The sequence below is a fragment of the Saccostrea cucullata genome, unplaced genomic scaffold, assembly GCF_032062105.1.
Source record: "Saccostrea cucullata isolate Sc308-1 unplaced genomic scaffold, CSIRO_AGI_Scuc_v1 ctg1896, whole genome shotgun sequence".
Classification (NCBI taxonomy): domain Eukaryota; kingdom Metazoa; phylum Mollusca; class Bivalvia; order Ostreida; family Ostreidae; genus Saccostrea; species Saccostrea cuccullata.
The window spans coordinates 1-20956 of NW_026938225.1; the positions used below are offsets into that span (position 1 = coordinate 1).

Sequence of the window (20956 nt, forward strand, 5' to 3'; positions counted from 1 at the left end):
AGATATATCAAGGTGATTTGGAAGCCCCAAGCACTTTTTCTTCAAGTATCTTAACCTCCACATCTTGAGTTCTTGGCTTTATAAAGTTTTTTGATTCCTTGGTCCCATTTAGTTCCATATATTACAAAGTTTAAATTTTTTATTAATTTTGTTTTTGTGATTTGTTCTAATAAACATTTTTCGAATTGAGATGGACTGAATAAAGTGTACCTGAATGTCCTCCACCGTAGTTCCATCGTCTTTGATTGAGACATCATTTGACTTTTTGCCACCTTCACCAGACGTGGCAGCTTCTACCATTTCTTTGAAATAGTCTTCGTCCACTTTGTCCATAGCTGCTTTGAACTCATTCCTGAAACCCTCCTGTTAAGAGAAATTGCAAAACATTGGTAATATACAAGCATAAATCTATGTATTTTGTATCTACATATATCCTAGTAATATTGGGTGCATGTAAATATTGACACCCACCTTTATGAAAGATTAATTTATCAGGAATGCTGATTACAGAAAACATGGGGGGGGGGGAATCTTTGTTTGAAAGCTGATGTTTTTTTTTTTTTTTTTTTTTCAAATCATTTATTCAATAATGTACAACATAACAGTGAGGCAAAACTTCCGCAGAAGCCCTCTGGTAATACTTCACCAGGGATGCCAGGAGCTCCCTGGATCGATATAATATTATATAATATATTTCCAATATTTGAACACAGAATTTTTCACACTATACTAATATATAATTATTGACGCTTCATTTTCATACATATACATAAATATCTCAAAGGAAATTTTTACCATTTTTATATATAAAAACAAAGTATTCGTTTAACACCAATAGAAGCATGACCCTTGTTGCAGTGGAGATTGTGTGAAAAAAAAAAAAGAAAGTCTATATCAATCTCTAACTAGTATTTAGGGCCAGGTCACCCTAAAATACTGGTCTCTTTATGTTTTACATCTTGAAAACAGGATCAATATGCAGAGTTTTGTGACAATAAAATTAGATTATAAAAAACACATCAGAATGAATGAATTTTACAAAGACATGAATATTTTTTCCTCATATACATAGTTTGAATCATATTTTAAACATAAAGTTTCCAGTTACCTGAAAAATAACATAGCAAAAAACTAGTGTGTCTTATAGTGGATTTAAAATGTGAATACATGTATATATAGTTTATCACGGCAGCATATACTACCAATACTATAACTAGTATTAGAATCACAAGGAATTTTGAAATACATGATTTATTTTCTATCTGAAATTTGTCAAATCATGTGATTGTAATAGTGAAAAATTCGATTTCATTTCATTTTTGAATGCATTTTTAATACTGAAGTCAGTTATTTTCAAATTCTCATATTTAATTTTATTTCTTGTTTTCCATGGGCGACTTCGATTCGTACCCGAGTACGTACTCGAGTTACTTGAGTTTCAATCGAACGACCATAGTTACTACTCAAATTACGTCATATGACCTTATGAACTCTACCCAAGCTAACCCAGCCATACAGTAGGATTACTAGAGTTTCGATATGGCGGCGTCAAAAGAAAAACCCGAACTGTAGGAATTATTTTTTTCAAAATATGATGTTTAGCATCGCTAATCCTTAAAAGCAAACTTCGAAACGCACTTTCTACATGAAAGCTTTACAATGTATATGAATATATGTTTATTTGATTAGATTTTTCAGACTTACTGCCCGATAACAGCAGACATAAATTCAAATTCGAACCAAAAAAAATCAGAGCTGGAAAAAAAATTCAACTGCAGCAAAAGCTATAGAAAAAAAATAACACAACAGATGATGTCAAAATGGACCTATTTGACCGCCTTTTAAATCTCACAGAGGAAAAAAAAAGTAATTAGAAAATAGTATAAATAAAAACGAACAAGTGCGTATTGTTTATAAATTAACAGATTTACTTTTTTCTTTACGAAATATTAAAAAAAATCAAAAGTTTACATTGTAGCTGCAAAAAGTTAAGATTCTCATTCATTTTTTTTTCCCAAAGTACATTTTTTAAATGGGTACATGGCGTATGCATTATTTGTTCATTAGTGAAATGTTAAAAAAATAATAAGATGAAAATAAACACACAAAATATTCAAGTTACAAATACAGTGTACTTAAATGTTTTTAAGCATGTGAATTAAATAATTATTAAAATATTCAAAATCTAAACTTTATTCTCAGTTTATGGTCTTAGAGCCTGAATTCCTAAGAATAAAAAAAATGCGCAAAATTGTCACTTTATTGATAAAACTATTGCACAGAGCAAACATGAACGCCATTATTTTCGCTACCCTTCAAACTCACATGAGTTCGCTTGAAAACCACATGTTTGTGTAAACAACCCGTCATGTGACGTCAACCAAGAGTTAATACTCGGGTACGAATCGAAGTCGCCCCATATGACCCATTTATAAATACATATTAAAATGTTAACAACATTTCTTTGGGTTTGCGGTTCCTTCAAGTAGCCTAATGTTATTGTTTGTTGGTCAATTTGTAAAGTTCCATTTAGTTGCAGCACATTTTCAATTATATCTTCTAGTAATTTGAGTGTTGTTTTCACTCTTGTGCAATGGAAAAAGAGGTGTTGTTGATTTTCTTTATGATTTTTACATAGGTTGCATAAACCATTGGATAGTCCAATTTTACATAATTTATCTTCAGTATACAATATATTATGCACGCATTTCCATTGGAATTCTTGAATTTTATTTTTTACTTTCATTTTTGAAATACTGTCCCAAACTAAGTTCCACTGTATGTTATTTTGATAAATATTTTCCCATTTTTCTTGACATTTTGGAATTATTGTCTTGTTTAATATTTTTTCTATGTTCTTTAACTTGATATCTTCAAAGGTTACCACTTTATTAGTATCTCTTTTTATGAGTAAATTATTATTCAATTTATAAGGGAGTTTTGTTTCGCTATTTGATACTGAGCTGTTTCTTTTCAGTATTGGATAAAACAGTTTAGGAATGGCTGATTTTATTTTACTATATTCAAATATCCAACATCTTTTGTCTACTAATTTATTAAAAATGGTGTCGTTATATTTAAAGCTGATGTTAATATCTACATGTATATACACAAATCTTTTTAATATACATGTATCTTTAAATTGTGTATTGAAACTATTGCAGTATTATCTCAAAAAAAGAAGCTTGAACAAATTTTAACCAAAACAATGGTTTTCTTTTGAAACAAATAACATACCTCTCTGGCATCAGGGCCGTCAGTTTCCAGTCTTTTTAGTCGAAGATATGCTTCGTAATCACTCTCCCCAAAGAGTCGGATAGGCTCATGTCTCTCTCTAAGTCTTCTTATTACCTGTCATTATTAAGAGACTGTCAGCATTCATAATCATGATCAATATCTTTGCCAATTTACATTTTTGACTACCTCTTTCAAAGAAATTTTTTAGTGCATTTCAAAAGTTTGAAAAAATTTTCCTAAATTATGTATTAAAATTAAGAATAAATACAACTTGACCATTCCAATTCTACATGTATATGTATTTACAAGTTATGTAAATCTTATTAGCCCTTTTAGTTCACATGAAGAGAAAAAAGAAGTATTTTATTTTTGTAATTGGCAATTACAAACTAAGCACTTTAATAGAGAATTCATATTTTTCATGTCAATTAAATCAATAAAATGAGTATAGCGATACTGTCCTACTAAAATTCAACAATTCCCATCACAGTTGAGGCATTGTCTGTCAGTTCAACAAATAACTCTTAACTGATGAATATTTTGGAAAAATTTTTTGTGGGACATGATTATTCATGGATTTTGTGGGTTGCCCTATGGCCTTACCCTCACATTTACATCCCAATGAACATTTATTATCCTTCCAAAGTATAGAATATTCAGTCTTTGGAATATATGTGCTATTCACAAAATCATGTCCAAACTAACCAATATATGTTTGTTTGCCAAAGAAAATAGAACCTCAATAAACACTGTACAATGATTCAAATGTAATATAGTTTTTTGGCATCATTTATCATTTTTATTTGACAATAAATACCTCTTTTCTTGCCAGTTGAGGGACCTTTTCTTCAGACTGTCCTACAAGCTCTTCTTGTGAATCTTTCTCCTAATATTCAATTTAATAGCTTGATTAGAAATGTAGTGATTAGAACATTTAGTAGTACATGTACTGGCCTTGTTGAAACATAGCAAAATACATGTACCAGAATACCTGTGCCCATTTTTTTCTCAGACCTGTTTACCCATATCGTTGTCACTCAATATTTTTGATTAGATTTGTCAGTGAGACTTCGCATTTGCCAGTAAGATTTCACTTTCATCAATTTAACATGTATTAAATAAAAGAGAACAACTGCTTTTCTGATTACAAAAACATGGTTTAACAACATGGTCTTTGTCATTTTACAAAACCACAGCGTTTTAGCAACCCGACATCATTTATGTGTTTGAAATATTTCTCTATTGTAGCATTTAAAAAGCATGAAAGTAAGACAGATCATAACTAAAACTAATTGCTATTAAAAATTCTAATCAAACGTATTTCCGATTTCCATATTTTCATGATAGTAAAACATGAGAAGTATTTAAAACCAAAAATCCGTACAAAATACAGCAAAATTGTAAGAGTAAACAGGTCTGTTTTCTCAAGACAATTAGGGATTTATAAGGCCACATATATTTAAATATTCTTTTAAATATCTACAGAACATTCTTGTCTTTAAAAAATTTAATATTTATAGTTTAATTAACAAATTATGAAGTACACATATACAATTAGGGATTTATAAGGCCACATATATTTAAATTTTAGATTCCAGTTCTAATTTGCTAAAAAAAATTGGGGCGGGTGGGCAAATTTTATTTTTTATAATTGAAAGTATTTACAATAATTGGACTCTTTCATCTCTTTGTACACATTTTTTTTTTTCATTATGTTGATGCCAATATGAATTGATTTTTTATAGTTTTAATATTCTTTTAAATATCTACAGAACATTCTTGTCTTTAAAAAATTTAATATTTATAGTTTAATTAACAAATTATGAAGTACACATATACGACTAACGTCACATGCCAAACAAAATGAGGTGTGGCCACCAATAAATCGCATATGCATGTCTTCTCATCGGCCTTTCCCCAAATACATTTTAGTTTAACCAACAAATCCTTCAGAATCTTTTTTTGTAAAATATCACAGATTTCCACCTTCCAAAATTTGATCGTTCTTGAGACTTGACATGTTTGACATTAAAATAGGTGATATTTACAAAATCTGTTAAATATTCTACTGAAAAGCCTAAGCCTGAAAAGTTTTAAGATTTAACATTTCCTTAGTACTATTATTCTCTAAAGTCTGCTGACGATGTTTTAATAATATATATTAATTTTTTTTAATGCAAAATCACATACAGCTGGAGATTATCAAAACTTGAACAAGTGTCATTTTCCTCGTCCATTTTTACTTAGATAAAATCTCTTTAAAAACTTGTTCATGTCAGTGATGTGTTTATGGTATTTTTTCTTCACTGCCTTCTCTATACTGACAAATCATCTTTTCCTTACATATTTTAACTGCTTTTATTGGCAATTTTTTTCCATTCTTCACATGGCTCTTTTGCTATAAATAGCGGCAGTTTATTTTTAATACAGACGGGAGATAAACTCTTACACTTTGAACCAAATTCTTGCTGAATAAAAATACATGAAAATACTTTCAACACCCAAAAATCAAAATAAAAACAATGGGGCTGGACACTTTGAGAGGGGCAGGTGGGGATCAGAATCTAAAGATTAATTTTATCTAGCTGGCCTAAAGAGACAAAGTTTTCACAAATTCTAGTTATTGTTTTATGTATGTTTAAGTAAAAATATATTTATGCGTGTAATATGGTGAAAATAAATTTTCTGTGAATAAAATGTTAGATTTTACAGTAAGAATTCAGGCACGTTCTCTTGAATCATTTTGTGCGGCACAATTGGTCTGAGATTTGGAAGATTTCTGAAATTACACAATAAACTGACTGAAAGTGGTAGCTTGACCTGACAGACCATTACAAGGACTTTAATCTAGCTAGCTGGTATATATTGCCAGTGATCAGAGGTACGGTAAGCATGATAAAGACAAAATAACTACCTTTTCTAGAGATTCTTGTTTTTTGTCATCGCCCCTTTTGTGTCTTTTCCAATATTCTTCCTCTTCCTTTGCTGCTAAATCTCCTCGTTTGAAATACTTTTTATTTGGTGCCTGAAATCATGGAAACGTACAGTGAGGTTGCCAATAACGAATCGCACCCATTAACGAATCACTTTCAGATGAAAATTCTGTATTTTTCTTATCAAAGTCCAATACTTAGCTATATACCTACCCTGTCATGCTGAATTATTCTTGCTTTTATCAATTATCATAAAATTATTAAATTCAACTTGTTCAATATCCTATTTTTTAAATAAACATGAACAAGCTTTTTTGTGACGCAGAAAGAAGCGTGCATGCAAGCAGAAAACTTTCACTTTTACTGGATAAAATACCTCCAATGTGAATCGTACATTCTAGGTAAACAAATTTGGTGCAGATGTTTAATAAAATTATGTATCTAAAAGCACTGAAAGCGTCATACAATTTCTAAATCAGAAATTAATAGTATTCGCTTTAAAGTTGGAGGTATTGAGGTTTCCAATAACGAATCACTGTTTCAAGAAATATGAGATGCAGGGATCCTGTCTAAATTATAATTTTTTGTATGCAGTTTTTTGCACACCAGTTACAATTAAAAAAAACAACAGAAGATGTCTGCCAAAAGCGTACAATAAAGGTGATTAAAATGCACATAAACAAAATCAGCAGCCAAAATCAGTAAGAAGTGCAGAGCATGTGGATTCGAGAATGTCTGGCGGTATATGTGCATGTAAGTTAATGTGAAGACATCGACGATGGCAAAATTAAAATCGTCATGATTACCAAACAAAATTAAGACTTAGAAATTTTACTTATTTATCCCGTTACAATTTAAACTTTTCTATTAAATCATAGTATTTCCAACAATACCCCGTTTGCAGTTTTCCTACTAAAAATAATTATTTCAGATAATCAATTTTTATTTCTTGTCATGATCAAGATCAAGCTCGTATAATATAAAATGCATATTGCTAACAATACTTTTTCAATTCAACATCAAGCTAAATAAATTATAAACAGAGTTTTATGATACCCCCCCCCCCCTTCTTTTTCAACATATACATGTACATTTGATTTTTTACACATTGAGAAAATGATATGAGACTGCAGCCTTTTGCCTATATGAAAGATATGCCACTGTCTTCACGTATATAAGAGAAGAAAGAGCACTATGAAAGCAGCAGAGAGAGAATGAGCTGTCTTATTCATTTCTATAGTAGAAGATCATGATATGGACAGTTCAATATTCAACCCATAGAAAGTGAAAGGACAACCTCCAGTATTTAATAAATCAGAATACTGGTATTTAACCTACTGTGGATGTTGGAATGGAGAAATCCAGCAAATAAAATATCCCAACATTTTAAATTATTGTAAAGTTGTCTCTGCTCATTGGAGGAAATTTGAAGTGTTATTGTGCATTTACATTTTGCAAAAATATATTGTTCCTTTCAGCTTTAGGTATCTCTGAAGCCAGGCTCGTAGGAAGCAATTTCAGTTGGTGGGGGAGGGGTGCAGAGCCATACATTTTCAGTTGAGGGGGCACTATCAACCACAAAAATTCCTTGACAATTAATTAATCAAGCATAAAAAGGGGCATCGGACTTTTTTTTTGAGGGTGCACAATCATATATCTAGCGATATATTTTCTATCTAAATAGCGGCAAATTATGGGGAGGGGGGGGGGGGGCGTGGTTTCTCAATTAGTACAATTCTTGAATCAAAAATTAATTCTTCGGCTGTTTGCAGTTCATCACATATAAGTTTTTACGTCCTCTTAAACATCAACTATAGTCATTTGCTTTCCCTATGATTTCATTGTACGTTGTTGTTTTTGCATTAATTCTCGGATGCAAACAACTCAAAAAATTCCTAGCCTTTCTATTCTTTATTTTTGGCTGAAATATTTTAAGGCATAGTAAAACGTTACGTAAGAAGGGTATTTTTTTTAAATTTACACGGTCCCGAACCAGAATAATCAGCTTTATGTCACGTGATTCGGTAACGGAGAAAATGATCCGCTAAAGGATAAAACATCATTCATACAAGTACAGCGATAATTTTTTATTTAATCAGTGGTTATTGGGAAAATATATATGATGTTATAAGTAAAACATAGTACCACCAAACAATGTTGTAAAATGAATTTAACTCAAACTCAGGTACGAACTATCCAAGCAAATTTACTAAGTGATTCGATAACGGCAACCTCACTGTATTACATGAAAATAAATTTCAGATCATCTTTGAACTGTCCACGTGTAGCTCATTGCAATCGAAAGAAAAATGTAAAAGGCTTACAAGTATGTCTTTCGACTCTACTTTTTGTCTTTTTCTGTTAATTTCTGCTTGTAGCAATGCTTTAAAATCCATATCTTTTTGCTACTGCGTATGCAATGTTTACAAATTGCTCATTAGCTCTTCTGTTCACGAAGGCGAAAATAGACACTTCTAACAACGTGGTTTGAGAACTAAGTGTAGATTGGTTGAAATCGTTGATTTGTAAAATCTTATCCAATCAAAGTTCTTGTACTGAAAATAATTCGGAATACAAACTTGGACGGTGCCCGGATAATGGAAGAAAAATGCTTATTATCACATTATTGTTGTCGTTTTATTTGACATCGCCAGTATTCGGCCTGATGAAGGTCACAACATACAATTTATGGAACATAATGTTTAACTGGGATGTTAGAAAATATCGAATAGCAAGAATGGTGTGTTTTATCAAGATTTGATATTTATTTTATAGTCTGCATATCTGCAGGGATCCATAAGATGATCCTAGCTGCAGAACTGCAGCCCTCCAAAAAAAAATATGTATTGACAGATTGGTCTCTCAATATATTATCTTTTGGAGAGCTACAGTTCTGCAGCTAATGAGGTCCCTGATATCAATCCGAAATTGTTATTTAGAGCGTTCATTGGCATAAAACATGAAGTTGGTTATAATGTGATCAAATATCTTATTAAAATGCCCATTTAGGCATTAATGGAGTTTATCACACGCACAGTTACTTAAACAATGGAAATATTCATGTTTCAAAATCTGCAATATTGGAACTATCTTTGATTGAGATTTGCATTAAAAAGCTTATCAAAGTAGATATATAATAAACCTATTTTAAGCTATATAGCAAAATCAAGAGATTGTGCTAGACCTGAATAAGGAATTCTGTCTGGCTGCAGAAAAGACAACCATTGTTCTGTAAACATGCATGTCTTTCTAGATAAGGGAAGAACAGTCTGATGTCATTGGTTTTCAAGAGGTGAGATTTGATGCTGAAACAGGAAGGAACCAGGTGTCTGATCTTCAGAAACTGCTTCCTGAATACCAGTGGTCATTTATAAGTAAAGCAAATGATGTATCAAGGAAGGATAACTCGATTCATAGAGGATGGAAGGGAGAAGGTATCCAACATTCTGTGAAAAGATAATTCTTAATTTAGAATGACATAATATGAGTGCGCTATGATTAATTTTTCAGTCTGACATACAATGTAACGTGTAAGTATGCCTAATTAGAAAAAAATTAAATTTGTGTTGATTGTTTAGATACTTACTAGAATGTGCCCTAAATCGAGTAATTATGAAGGTTTTATTAATTTTTTTATGTTTATTTAGAAGAACAGAAAGATGTTAAGAAATGAACAGTAAGCCTTGTTAATTAAAGAGATAGGAAATCTCTTCATGTTGAATGATTTTCACATCAACATAATTAATTATCTTTATATCATGTATATTGTGGACATAAACACAGTTTAGTAACAAGGTAAATTTTACATCCATGGTATATGTAAAAACTTATTAATCAATTTAAAATATTATTGATGTTTTATTTTATTATCATATTTTGACACAGTGAACATTATTGCTGTAACTTTCATATTTTGATACAGTGAACATTATTGCTGTGATTTTTTTAAAGTATAAACACAAAGTTATCCCTTGTTTGTGATGTTTTAGGTATTGGAATATTGAGCAGATATCCAATTGTATCTGCAAATAGAAAAGTTGTTCCATATCAGCAGGGACCAGACACAAATAAAAGAGTAATTATTCATGCTAAAGTTAGGACAGATCACTCAGGAATCCTGGATGTGTTTGTTGTTCATTTCTCTTATGTGAGACAGCAACAGTGTGAAAATGCAGATGCCCTTTTACATTTACTCAGAGGTATGATTTTTTATGCTTGTGTTCAGTTATAGTTAACCTGTGTCGAAGGCTCAAGTTACCATTTCTGGTCACATTTTTTCTGACTTATGTCTTTAAAATTATTTATATTATTGAGAGTCATTTGATCATATTCAACCAACTATGCCACAAAGTATTGTTACAGAAGAGGATTCAAGTTTGTTTATATGAAGGGTCATGCCTTCTTGCAAGGGAGATAATTTTGATTTGGGGGTACCATTTAGAAATCTTATCAAGAGCATACTGAGTCAGAAAAGTTTAAATTTATGTGAAACTTTCATTACAGAATATAAAATTGAATTTGTTTGAATTATGATCCCCAGGGTAAGGCTGGAGCCAGAATGATAAATAAAAGTTTTACATAGGAATATATATATTCCATCCTTACAGAAAGAAGCTATCGATATGTTGTCATCCTTGGAGATATGAATGTCTATAACGATTTTGAATGGCCATTAAAGTTGCTGACTTCAAAACGCAGGACAGATTTCAAAGGCTGCATACCCCAATTAGAAAGCTTTCGACGAAAAAGACAAACATTTTTGGATGCTTGGACCGAGGTACATGGATTGGAAGAGGCTGGATATACTTTCAGCAACATGGTACTTTTAATATTTTGCCTCAAGTGAGCTTTTCTGATCACATTCTGTCCGTCGTCCGTCCGTCTGTCTGTCTAGCTGTCTGTCCGTCTGTAAACTTTTCACATTTTCGACTTCTTCTCAGGAACGACTGGGTAAATTTTGATCAAACTTGATAAAAAGCATCCTTGGATGAAGGGGAATTTAAATTGTTAAAATGAAGGGCCAAGTCCCCTCACAAAGGGAGATAATCAAGAAATGACAAAAATAGGGTGGGGTCATTAAAAAATCTTCTTCTCAAGAACCACTATGCCAGAACAGCTGAAACTTATATGGAAGCATCCTGGGGTAGTGTAGATTCTAAATTGTTAAAATCATGACCCCTGGGGATAGGGTGGGGCCACAATGGGGAATCAAAGTTTTACATAGAAATATATGAGAACAATCTTTAAAAATCTTCTTCTCAAGAACCACTAGGCCAGAAAAACTGAAACTTATGTGGAAGCATCCTGGGGTAGTGTAAATTCTAAATTGTTAAAATCATGACCCCCGGGGGGTGGGCGGGGCCACAATGGGGAAACAAAGTTTTACATAGAAATATATAGGAAAAATCTTTAAAAGTCTTCTTCTCAAGAACCACTGGGCCAGAAAAGCTGAAACTTATATGGAAGCATCCTGGGGTAGTGTAGATTCTAAATTGTTAAAATCATGACCCCTGGGGGTAGGGCGGGGCCACAATGGGGAATCAAAGTTTTCATAGAAATATATGAGAACAATCTTTAAAAATCTTCTTCTCAAGAACCACTTGGCCAGAAAAGCTGAAACTTATGTGGAAGCATCCTGGGGTAGTGTAGATTCTAAATTGTTAAAAGTCAATTTCCCCGGGGGTGGGCGGGGCCACAATGGGGAATCAAAGTTTTACATAGAAAAATATGGGAAAAATCTTTGAAAATCTTCTTCTCAAGAACCACTGGGCCAGAAAATCTGAAACCTATGTGGAAACATCCTGGGGTAGTGTAGATTCTAGATTGTTAAAATCATGACTCCTGGGGGTAGGGCGGGGCCACGATGGGGAATCAAAGTTTTACAATGTTGAATCAAAGCATCATATGGTAGTGTAGATTTCAAATTGTTTAAATTATGATCAGTTGGGTAGGGTGGGGTCACAATATGTATTTTAAGGGGAAATCTGGTAAAGAACAGAATGGTCAAAGCTTCTCAGGTGAGCGATGTGGCCCATGGGCCTCTTGTTTCATTTTAGTGCCTTTTGGGCATATTAGAGTTGGAATCAATGGAATCAGGACAACTCACTTCCGAAACAAGTCGCCCACAACACTACTAAAGACAACTCGCCCCCCATTTTAAGACAAGTCGCCCCCACTCAAGACAACTCGCCCCCATTATTTTTTTTGATGTGAATTACAAGGGTAAAAAACATTTATTCAATAATAATGTACATGTATATATTTTATATGGTAATTTAAATTATAATCAATATTATATTACAGAACTAAATTGTAATCAATCTTGCTAGGTTATTTTTTTTTTTCCTTGATGCATAAATTTACCTCACATTTTTGTATTAAAACAGAGTATATGCATAAAAGATTTAAGTAAACATAATAACATGCTTTCTTGAATTAATAAAATTTAAGAAAGAATGTTATTTTGATAAATTAATATATTCCTATGAAATAGAGTGAAGAATGCATTTTGATTTATCACATTTTTAAAATAATCATTTATGAATTATTTTTATTTTAATAATTTTAATTTTTGATTCTTCGGTGTTAAAACATCTAAATTATCTAATGACGAAATTAACGTTTTACTGATGGCGTTAGCACACTTATGATAATGATTTTAATGAAAACATCACAGGGAAATTTTATTGACATACCAAAGCTAACAACTAATCTTGATACTTCAAAGTGATATCTTTTCAAAGCTAACAACTAATTTTGATACTTTAGATCACTAAATTTTCGCGACACCTTATTTTCGCGTGATTGTCATTGACTCTTGATTAGCGAGACAAAATTTTCACGAATTCTGGTTATTGCTCTATATAATCTTAAGGAATGCTATTATACGCGAGAATTTTATTTTCGCGAGGACACTGTCTCGCGTAATTACGCGAAAATAAAGTTCTCGCGAATAAAAAGTGATTTACAGTACTTCAAAGTGATATCTATTGGTGTTACTTTCTGATAAATTAGGACATTCAATCTCCGAAATTACGAATATTTAGGTTTAAAAAATGGCGTGTCGTATTCAACCTCCGAAGCAACTTCAGCGTGATGGAAAATAAAAGCATGCAAGCTCTGAAATTACATATCTTTATTTTTTTTGTGATGAAAGTGTAAACAAATATGTGAATTTAGCAAAGATGTATGAATAAAAAGTTCCACTGAGTAGCGACAATATACATTAGTGTGCATATTATTAATATTTCTGTTGTTTGTTTTAATAATTATTAATATTTTTAGTTGTTTGTTTTAACTTTCTAGAAACAATTTGAATTCAAATATTTAATATAAAATATTAAATTTTTGTTGGTTTCTTAAACTGAGGGCAAGTTGTCTTGATTTTGGGGTGAGTTGTCTTGAATGGGGATGAGTTTTTTTGATTTAGGGGTGAGTTGTCCTGAATAGGGGACAAGTTGTCTTGATTTGGGGGCAAGTTTTCTTGATTTGGGGGCGAGTTGTTCTGAATAGAGGGTGAGTTGTCATGAATAGGGGGCGAGTTGTCTTGGGGCGACCTGTCTTGGGTGCAAGTTGTCCAGCATTCTTTGAGTTTACTGACATGTATATCAACCTATAATATGATTTTTAGGTCACCTGAGTAAACTCAGGTGACCTATTGCTATCCGTTTTCGTCCGTCGTCGTACGTCGTCCGTCGTTCGTCGTCCGTCGTGTGTTAACATTTGAACATTTTCAGCTTCTTCTTTGCAACCACTGAACCAATTTCAACCAAATTTGGCACAAAGCATCTATGGGTGAAGGGGAACAAAAATTGTGAATTTCATGATCCTTGCCCCCCTGGGGCCTGAGGGGTGGGGCCAAAACCACTAAAATTAATGCAATCTTAAAAAATCTTCTTCTTTACTCCTGGACATCAAGCAGTCAAACTGTTTGCATGATTGTAATCAGCATTGAGTCCTTTACCAAAATTGTGAAATTCATGACCTTGGGGTCAGGGGTTCTAGTGCTAGGGCGGGGCTAAATAAGTATATAGTGAAAATGCATTATTTCTTTGGAAATCTTCTTCTCTACTCCTGGGTATTAAATAAACCAACTAAGTACATAGTTATGATGAGCAAGGGTGCTTCTACCAAAATTGTGAATTTTATGGCCCCAGGGTCAGGGGTTCTGGTGTAAGGGCGGGGCTCTATTGATTATATATAGTGAAAATACATGATTTCTTGGAAAATCTTCTTCTCTGCCCCTGGGTATTAAATATACTAACTAAGTGCATAGTTATGATGAGCATGAGTGCCTCTACCAAAATAGTGAATTTTATGGCCCCAGGGTCAGGGGTTCTGGTGTTAGGGCGGGGCTCTATTGATTATATATAGTGAAAATACATGATTTCTTTAAAAATCTTCTTCTCTGCCCCTGGGTATTAAATATACTAACTAAGTGCATAGTTATGATGAGCATGAGTGCCTCTACCAAAATTGTGAATTTTATGGCCCCAGGGTCAAGGGTTCTGGTGTTGGGGGGGGGGGCTATTGATTACATGTATATAGTGAAAATACATGAATCCTTTGAAAATCTTCTACTCTGCTCCTAGGTATTAAATAAACCAACTAAGTGCATAGTTATGATGAGCAAGAGTGCCTCAACGAAAATTTTGAATTTTATGGCCCCTGGGTCAAGGGTTCTGGTGTTAGGGCGGGGCTCTATAGATTATATATAGTAACAAGAGGCCCACGGGCCTTATAGGTCACCTGAGCATTATGCAACAATTTTCTAGTTATTGAATTTGATTCATTTTTTAAGCCAGATGCTATATGACATTCACAATTTTGAAAGAGGCACCATTGATCATCATAACAAGACACTTAGCAGTTGCTTAGCTTGGTTACTGAATACCCATATGCAGGGTAGGGGAACAAAAATGCATTCCAACTAACCAGTATTGCCCCTAACACTGTGACATAAACCCCTGACCCTAGGTCCACACATTGCACAAATTTCAAAAAGGCACCCTTAATATCAAAAAATAAATAAATGTTTTATAAATACAAAAGAGCAGATTTCAAACAATAAATTCATTTTCAGTATATAAGTAGAGCCCCCACCCCACCCCTGACCCTGGGGCTTTGAAATTCACAATTCTGCAAAAATTGCTCATCATAACTATAAAGGTAGTTCATCTGCTTTACACCCAGAGACAAAGAAAAAAAATTTCAAAAATGTATTTTCATTATATAATCAATTGAGCACCGCCCCCCTAACACCAGAACCCCTGACCCTGGGGCCATAAAATTCATAATTTTAAAAGAGGCATTCTTGCTCATCATAACTATGTACTTAGTTTATTTAATTCCTAGGAGCAGAGAAGAAGATTTTCAAAGAATTCATGTATTTTCAATATATAATCAATAGAGCCCTGCCCTAACACCAGAAACCCTGACCCTGGGGCCATAAAATTCACAATTTTGGTAAAAGCACTCTTGCTCATCATAACTACGCACTTAGTTAGTTTTTTTAATACCTAAGAGCAGAGAAGAAGATTTTCAAAGAATTCATTTATTTTTACTATATATAATCTATAGAGCCCCGCCCTAACACCTGAACCCTTGAGCCATAAAATTCACAATGTTGAGGCACTCTTGCTCATCAGAACTAAGCACTTAGTTGGTTTATTTAATACCTAGGAGCAGAGTAGAAGATTTTCAAAGAATTCATGTATTTTCACTATATAATCAATAGAGCCCCCCCCCCCAACAAGAACCCTTGACCCTGGGGCCATAAAATTCACAATTTTGGTAGAGGCACTCATGCTCATCATAACTATGCACTTAGTTAGTATATTTAATACCCAGGGGCAGAGAAGAAGATTTTCAAAGAAATCATGTATTTTCACTATATATAATCAATAGAGCCCCGCCCTAACACCAGAACCCCTGACCCTGGGGCCATAAAATTCACAATTTTGGTAGAGGCACTCATGCTCATCATAACTATGCACTTAGTTAGTATATTTAATACCCAGGGGCAGAGAAGAAGATTGTCAAAGAATTCATGTATTTTCACTATATATAATTAGAGCCCCGCTAACCCAGAACCCCTGACCCTGGGGCCATAAAATTCACAATTTTGGCAGAGGCACTCTTGCTCATCATAACTATGTACTTAGTTGGTTTATTTAATACCCAGGAGTAGAGAAGATTTCCAAAGAAATAATTCATTTTCACTATATACTTATTTAGCCCCACCCTAGCACTAGAACCCCTGACCCCAGGGCCATGAATTTCACAATTTTGGTAAAGGACTCATTGCTGATTACAATCATGCAAACAGTTTGACTGCTTGATGTCCAGGAGTAAAGAAGAAGATTTTTAAAGATTGCACTAATTTTAGTGGTTTTGGCCCCACCCCTCAGGCCCCAGGGGGGCAGGGATCATGAAATTCACAATTTTTGTTCCCCTTCACCCATAGATGCTTTGTGCCAAATTTGGTTGAAATTGGTTCAGTGGTTGCAGAGAAGAAGCTGAAAATGTTCAAATGTTAACACACGACGGACGACGAACGACGGACGACGAACGACGGACGAAAACAGATAGCAATAGGTCACCTGAGTTTACTCAGGTGACCTAAAAATACATGAATTCTTTGAAAATCTTCTTCTCTGCTCCTAGGTATTAAATAAACTAACTAAGTGCATAGTTATGATGAGCAAGAGTGTTTTTAACAAAATTGTGAATTTTATGGTCCCAGGTTCAGGGTTTCTGGTGTTAGGGCGGGGCTCTATTGATTATATATTGAAAATACATGAATTCTTTGAAAATCTTCTTCTCTGCTCCTAGGAATTAAATAAACTAAGTACATAGTTATGATGAGCAAGAATGCCTCTTTTAAAATAATGAATTTTATGGCCCCAGGGTCAGGGGTTCTGGTGTTAGGGGGGCGGGGCTCAATTGATTATATAATGAAAATACATTAAATCTTTGAATTTTTTTTTCTTTGTCTCTGGGTATAAAGCAGATGAACTACCTTTATAGTTATGATGAGCAAGGGCCCTAATCTTGCAGAATTGTGAATTTCAAAGCCCCAGGGTCAGGGGTGGGGTGGGGGCTCTACTTATATACTGAAAATGAATTTATTGTTTGAAATGTGCTCTTTTGTATTTATAAAACATTTATATTTATTTTTTGATATTAAGGGTGCCTTTTTGAAATTTGTGCAATGTGTGGACCTAGGGTCAGGGGTTTATGTCAAAGTGTTAGGGGCACTACTGGTTAGTTGGAATGCATTTTTGTTCCCCTACCCTGCATATGGGTATTCAGTAACCAAGCTAAGCAACTGTTAAGTGTATTGTTATGATGATCAATGGTCCTCTTTCAAAATTGTGAATGTCATACAGCATCTGGCTTAAAACATGAATCAAATTCAATAACTGGAAAATTGTTGCATAATGCTCAGGTGACCTATAAGGCCCGTGGGCCTCTTGTTTTTTTTTAAATGATGAATCAGATTATGAGACACACTGTACATATGCATTATAAAAGTTTAAAAAGGATGATCATTTATTTGAAATATGAAGTACTAATGAAGAATAATGAAGTATATGAAGAATCAAATAATTTTCTAAAATTCTACTTTAATAAATTAAATGCTTTATCTAGCCATCCCCAGGACTGGAGAGCCGTCCAGACAGAATTATTGTTAATTCTAAAATGGAAATAAAGGCTGCCTCACTTACTGGAGATGGTTCCTTCTACAAAGACAAGTATAGCTCCAGCATCAGTTTCCACAGACTAAAATCCTTGATCCACCACTCCTATCTCAGTTACATGGGAGTGACAGGCTATGCATGTCTACAGGACTGTGGACCACATGGTTCATGTCGATGTGGAATGTGTGTGAAGGGGGATAACTCCAACAACTGTGATTTGCCAAATTGTCAGGAGTGCAACCAAGATACCTACAAAAACATAGTGTTGTTTGCCTTTGTTTTCATTTTTGTTTGCTTTCACATATTTTTTGCTGTTTTAATTATTTTTATTAATGGTGCAGATTTTAGAAGAGAGGCAGTGTTTCAAATCTTGGGTTGTAACTGTTGTTTATGTCATCCAGACAATTTTAAAAAGCACCGCTCTTCCACAAGAGTTAAACTCTTTAGATGCTGCATGAGGTGGCCATTATTTAGAATGCCTCCTTTTTATTTATTACTTTTCTCCATTTTAAGTTTGGCTATTGCCTTATATAGTTTTAACAAGGTATTTGTAGATTCATTTAGAACTATTTCAATGGTCATGGATGAGGAATATTATCCCTCTGATCATCTGATGCTCTCTGCTGTGATAGCTATATAACTTTTAAATTTTACGCCCTGTAATCAAGATTTGTGGGGTATACAGTTTTGTGCTATCCCCTCATATTTGATTGAATAGAGCTATAAATATGCTTTTCATATTTCTCGTTATTTCTTCTGACAAGACTTTTCATTGGGTACCAACATAGTTTGACCCATCGTCTCTAAATAACAACATTTTTGATCTCTTGACTTTGGAGTTTGACTATCTGGTACCTCTTTTTTACATTGAAGAATGAGTCCCTTTTCACACTGCCTCAATTTTAAGCTATATTACTCTGTTATTCTGAAGCAAATGAGACAGGTTAAATATGCATTTACATGTATAGATCCCAATTGATCATATCAGGTCAAACCAATGTTTTATGGCATTCATATAATTTATTTCAGATTTATTTTAACAGCCAAGCTGCTATTTTGATGATATTTTTGAAATATCAATCAGGCAAAAATTAAATATTATTGATGTGTTACCATGTCCCTCTACTTTTAATATATAATTGTATCAGGATATATCTCTGTTTCAACTGTATATGCTTGATGAAAATAAAGCAAGTGAATGACATTTTTCTTATTAAACTGAAACTATTCAAACTGTCTTTTAATTAAATTTTAGCAGCCTAAATTACCAGGTAAATATTCAGATACTACACTGTAAGTGGATAAGAATCATCAAAGTGAAACTTTGTCAGTTGATGCACATCAAGTCTTCAAGCAGGTGAAATGAGAAGTAGGTTGCCTTGACCCTTTTTAAAACATAGGTAATCAGAGATTACAGAGCTCACCTCAACGAATGTTGTCTTTAAGTAAGGCAAAGTCACACAATTAACCAACAAAAAGTGTACATTCCAAATATGAAAATATTTAAGCAATTTTGATCTGATACTTTGCAATAGACCTACATAAAAAATTTAAACTAGTTCTTCTTCATGAAAATGTAATCAAAATCCAGCATCTGAAGCAAATTTGAGAGTTTTCATCTCTTGATGCAACATTTGTGCAAGTTTGGTTTATACAATGTTATATAAGCCTTATAGTTTTTTGGTAATAGACCTGCACCCATAACTTTTACCTGGTCTATTATCTGAAAAATGTATGTCGAATTCAGCATCCGAAGCAAGTCCATTAGTGTGCATTGTATCGTCCATGCAAGTTTGCTCATTATAGGGCTCATAGTTAATTGGAAATGAAACATGCATCAAAAACTAACATTTTCACTCATCCACAAAAAGTAGGTCAGATTCAGCATCCGAAGCAAGCCTGGTAGTATGCATCCTTAGATGTATCATCCATGCAAGATTGGTCATTAAAGAACTCATAGTTACTTGGAAATGAAACCTGCACCAACAACTTTTACCTGTTCACTCAACCAGAAAATGTAGGTCAGATTCAGCATCCGAGCAAGCCCGGAAGTGTGCATCCTTAGATGTATGATCCATGCAAGTTTGGTCAACATAGGGCTTAAAGTTACTTGCAAATGAAACCTGCATCAAAAACTTTAACCTGTTCACTCAACCGGAAAATGTAGGTCAGATTCAGCATCCGAAGCATGCCCAGTAGTATGCATCCTTAGAAGTATCATCCATGCAATTAAGTTTGGTCAACCTAGGGCTTATAGTTACTTGGAATTGAAACATGCATAAAAAATTTTAAAACCGGAAAATGTAGGTCAGATTCAGATTCCGAAGCAAACTCTATTATGCATCCTTAGATGTATCATCCATGCAAGTTTGGTCAACATAAGGCTTAAAGTTACTTGCAAATGAAACCTGCACCAAAAACTTTAACCTGTTCACTCAACCGGAAAATGTAGGTCAGATTCAGCATCCCAAGCAAGCCCTGTAGTATGCATCCTTAGATGTATCATCCATGCAAGTTAGGTCAACATAGGGCTTATAGTTACTTGGAAATGAAACTTGCACCAAAAACTTTAACCTGTTCACTCAACTGGAAAATGTAGGTCAGAATCAGCATCCGAAGCAAGCCCGGTAGTATGCATCCTTAGATGTATCATCCATGCAAGTTTGGTCAACATAGGGCTTATAGTTACTTGGAAATGAAACCTACACCAAAAACTGCACCAAAAATGTTAACCTGCTCCAAAACATTAACCTGGTCATTCCTTTGCTGAAATTGCAGCATCTGAAACTTTGACTGGTACAATGAAACACACTAGAACCATCTTCCATGCATGTCTAATCAATATAGGACATAGAAGTACTTAAAAAGAAAACTGCTCCAAAAAACTTAACCTTAACCCGGGACGCCGACGCCGACACCGACGCCGACACCGACACCGACGCCGACGCCGAGGGTATTACATAAGCTCCCCCAACTTCGTTGAGGTGAGCTAAAAATGTTATGGCTGTATTTAAATATTGGCTTGATGCATCTCGAGTCCTTCAACTGAAAGGTATGTGTAGGTCACCATGACCTACTTTTGAA

At 33.8% G+C, this 20956-nt stretch overlaps 2 protein-coding genes across 2 annotated transcripts; one reads left to right on the plus strand and one right to left on the minus strand.

The window, feature by feature from the left end:
• Nucleotides 1-210: 210 nt before the first annotated feature.
• On the minus strand, nucleotides 211-8647 carry LOC134249653 (pre-mRNA-splicing factor 18-like; the record flags this gene model as incomplete). The annotated part of the gene is made up of 5 exons (XM_062731985.1): nucleotides 8495-8647; nucleotides 6152-6262; nucleotides 4055-4123; nucleotides 3238-3351; nucleotides 211-363 (listed from the first exon to the last, which is right to left on the minus strand). Coding segments are annotated over exons 1-5 (519 nt in total), but the record flags the coding sequence as incomplete, so codon positions are not given.
• Nucleotides 8648-8730: 83 nt separating this feature from the next.
• Nucleotides 8731-19076, plus strand: LOC134249646 (uncharacterized). The gene is made up of 5 exons (XM_062731977.1): nucleotides 8731-8910; nucleotides 9424-9604; nucleotides 10160-10369; nucleotides 10778-10989; nucleotides 17823-19076. The coding sequence occupies exons 1-5, from the start codon at nucleotides 8779-8781 to the stop codon at nucleotides 18510-18512; spliced, it is 1425 nt and encodes a 474-aa protein (XP_062587961.1). The 5' UTR covers nucleotides 8731-8778; the 3' UTR covers nucleotides 18513-19076.
• The last annotated feature ends 1880 nt before the right edge of the window (nucleotides 19077-20956 follow it).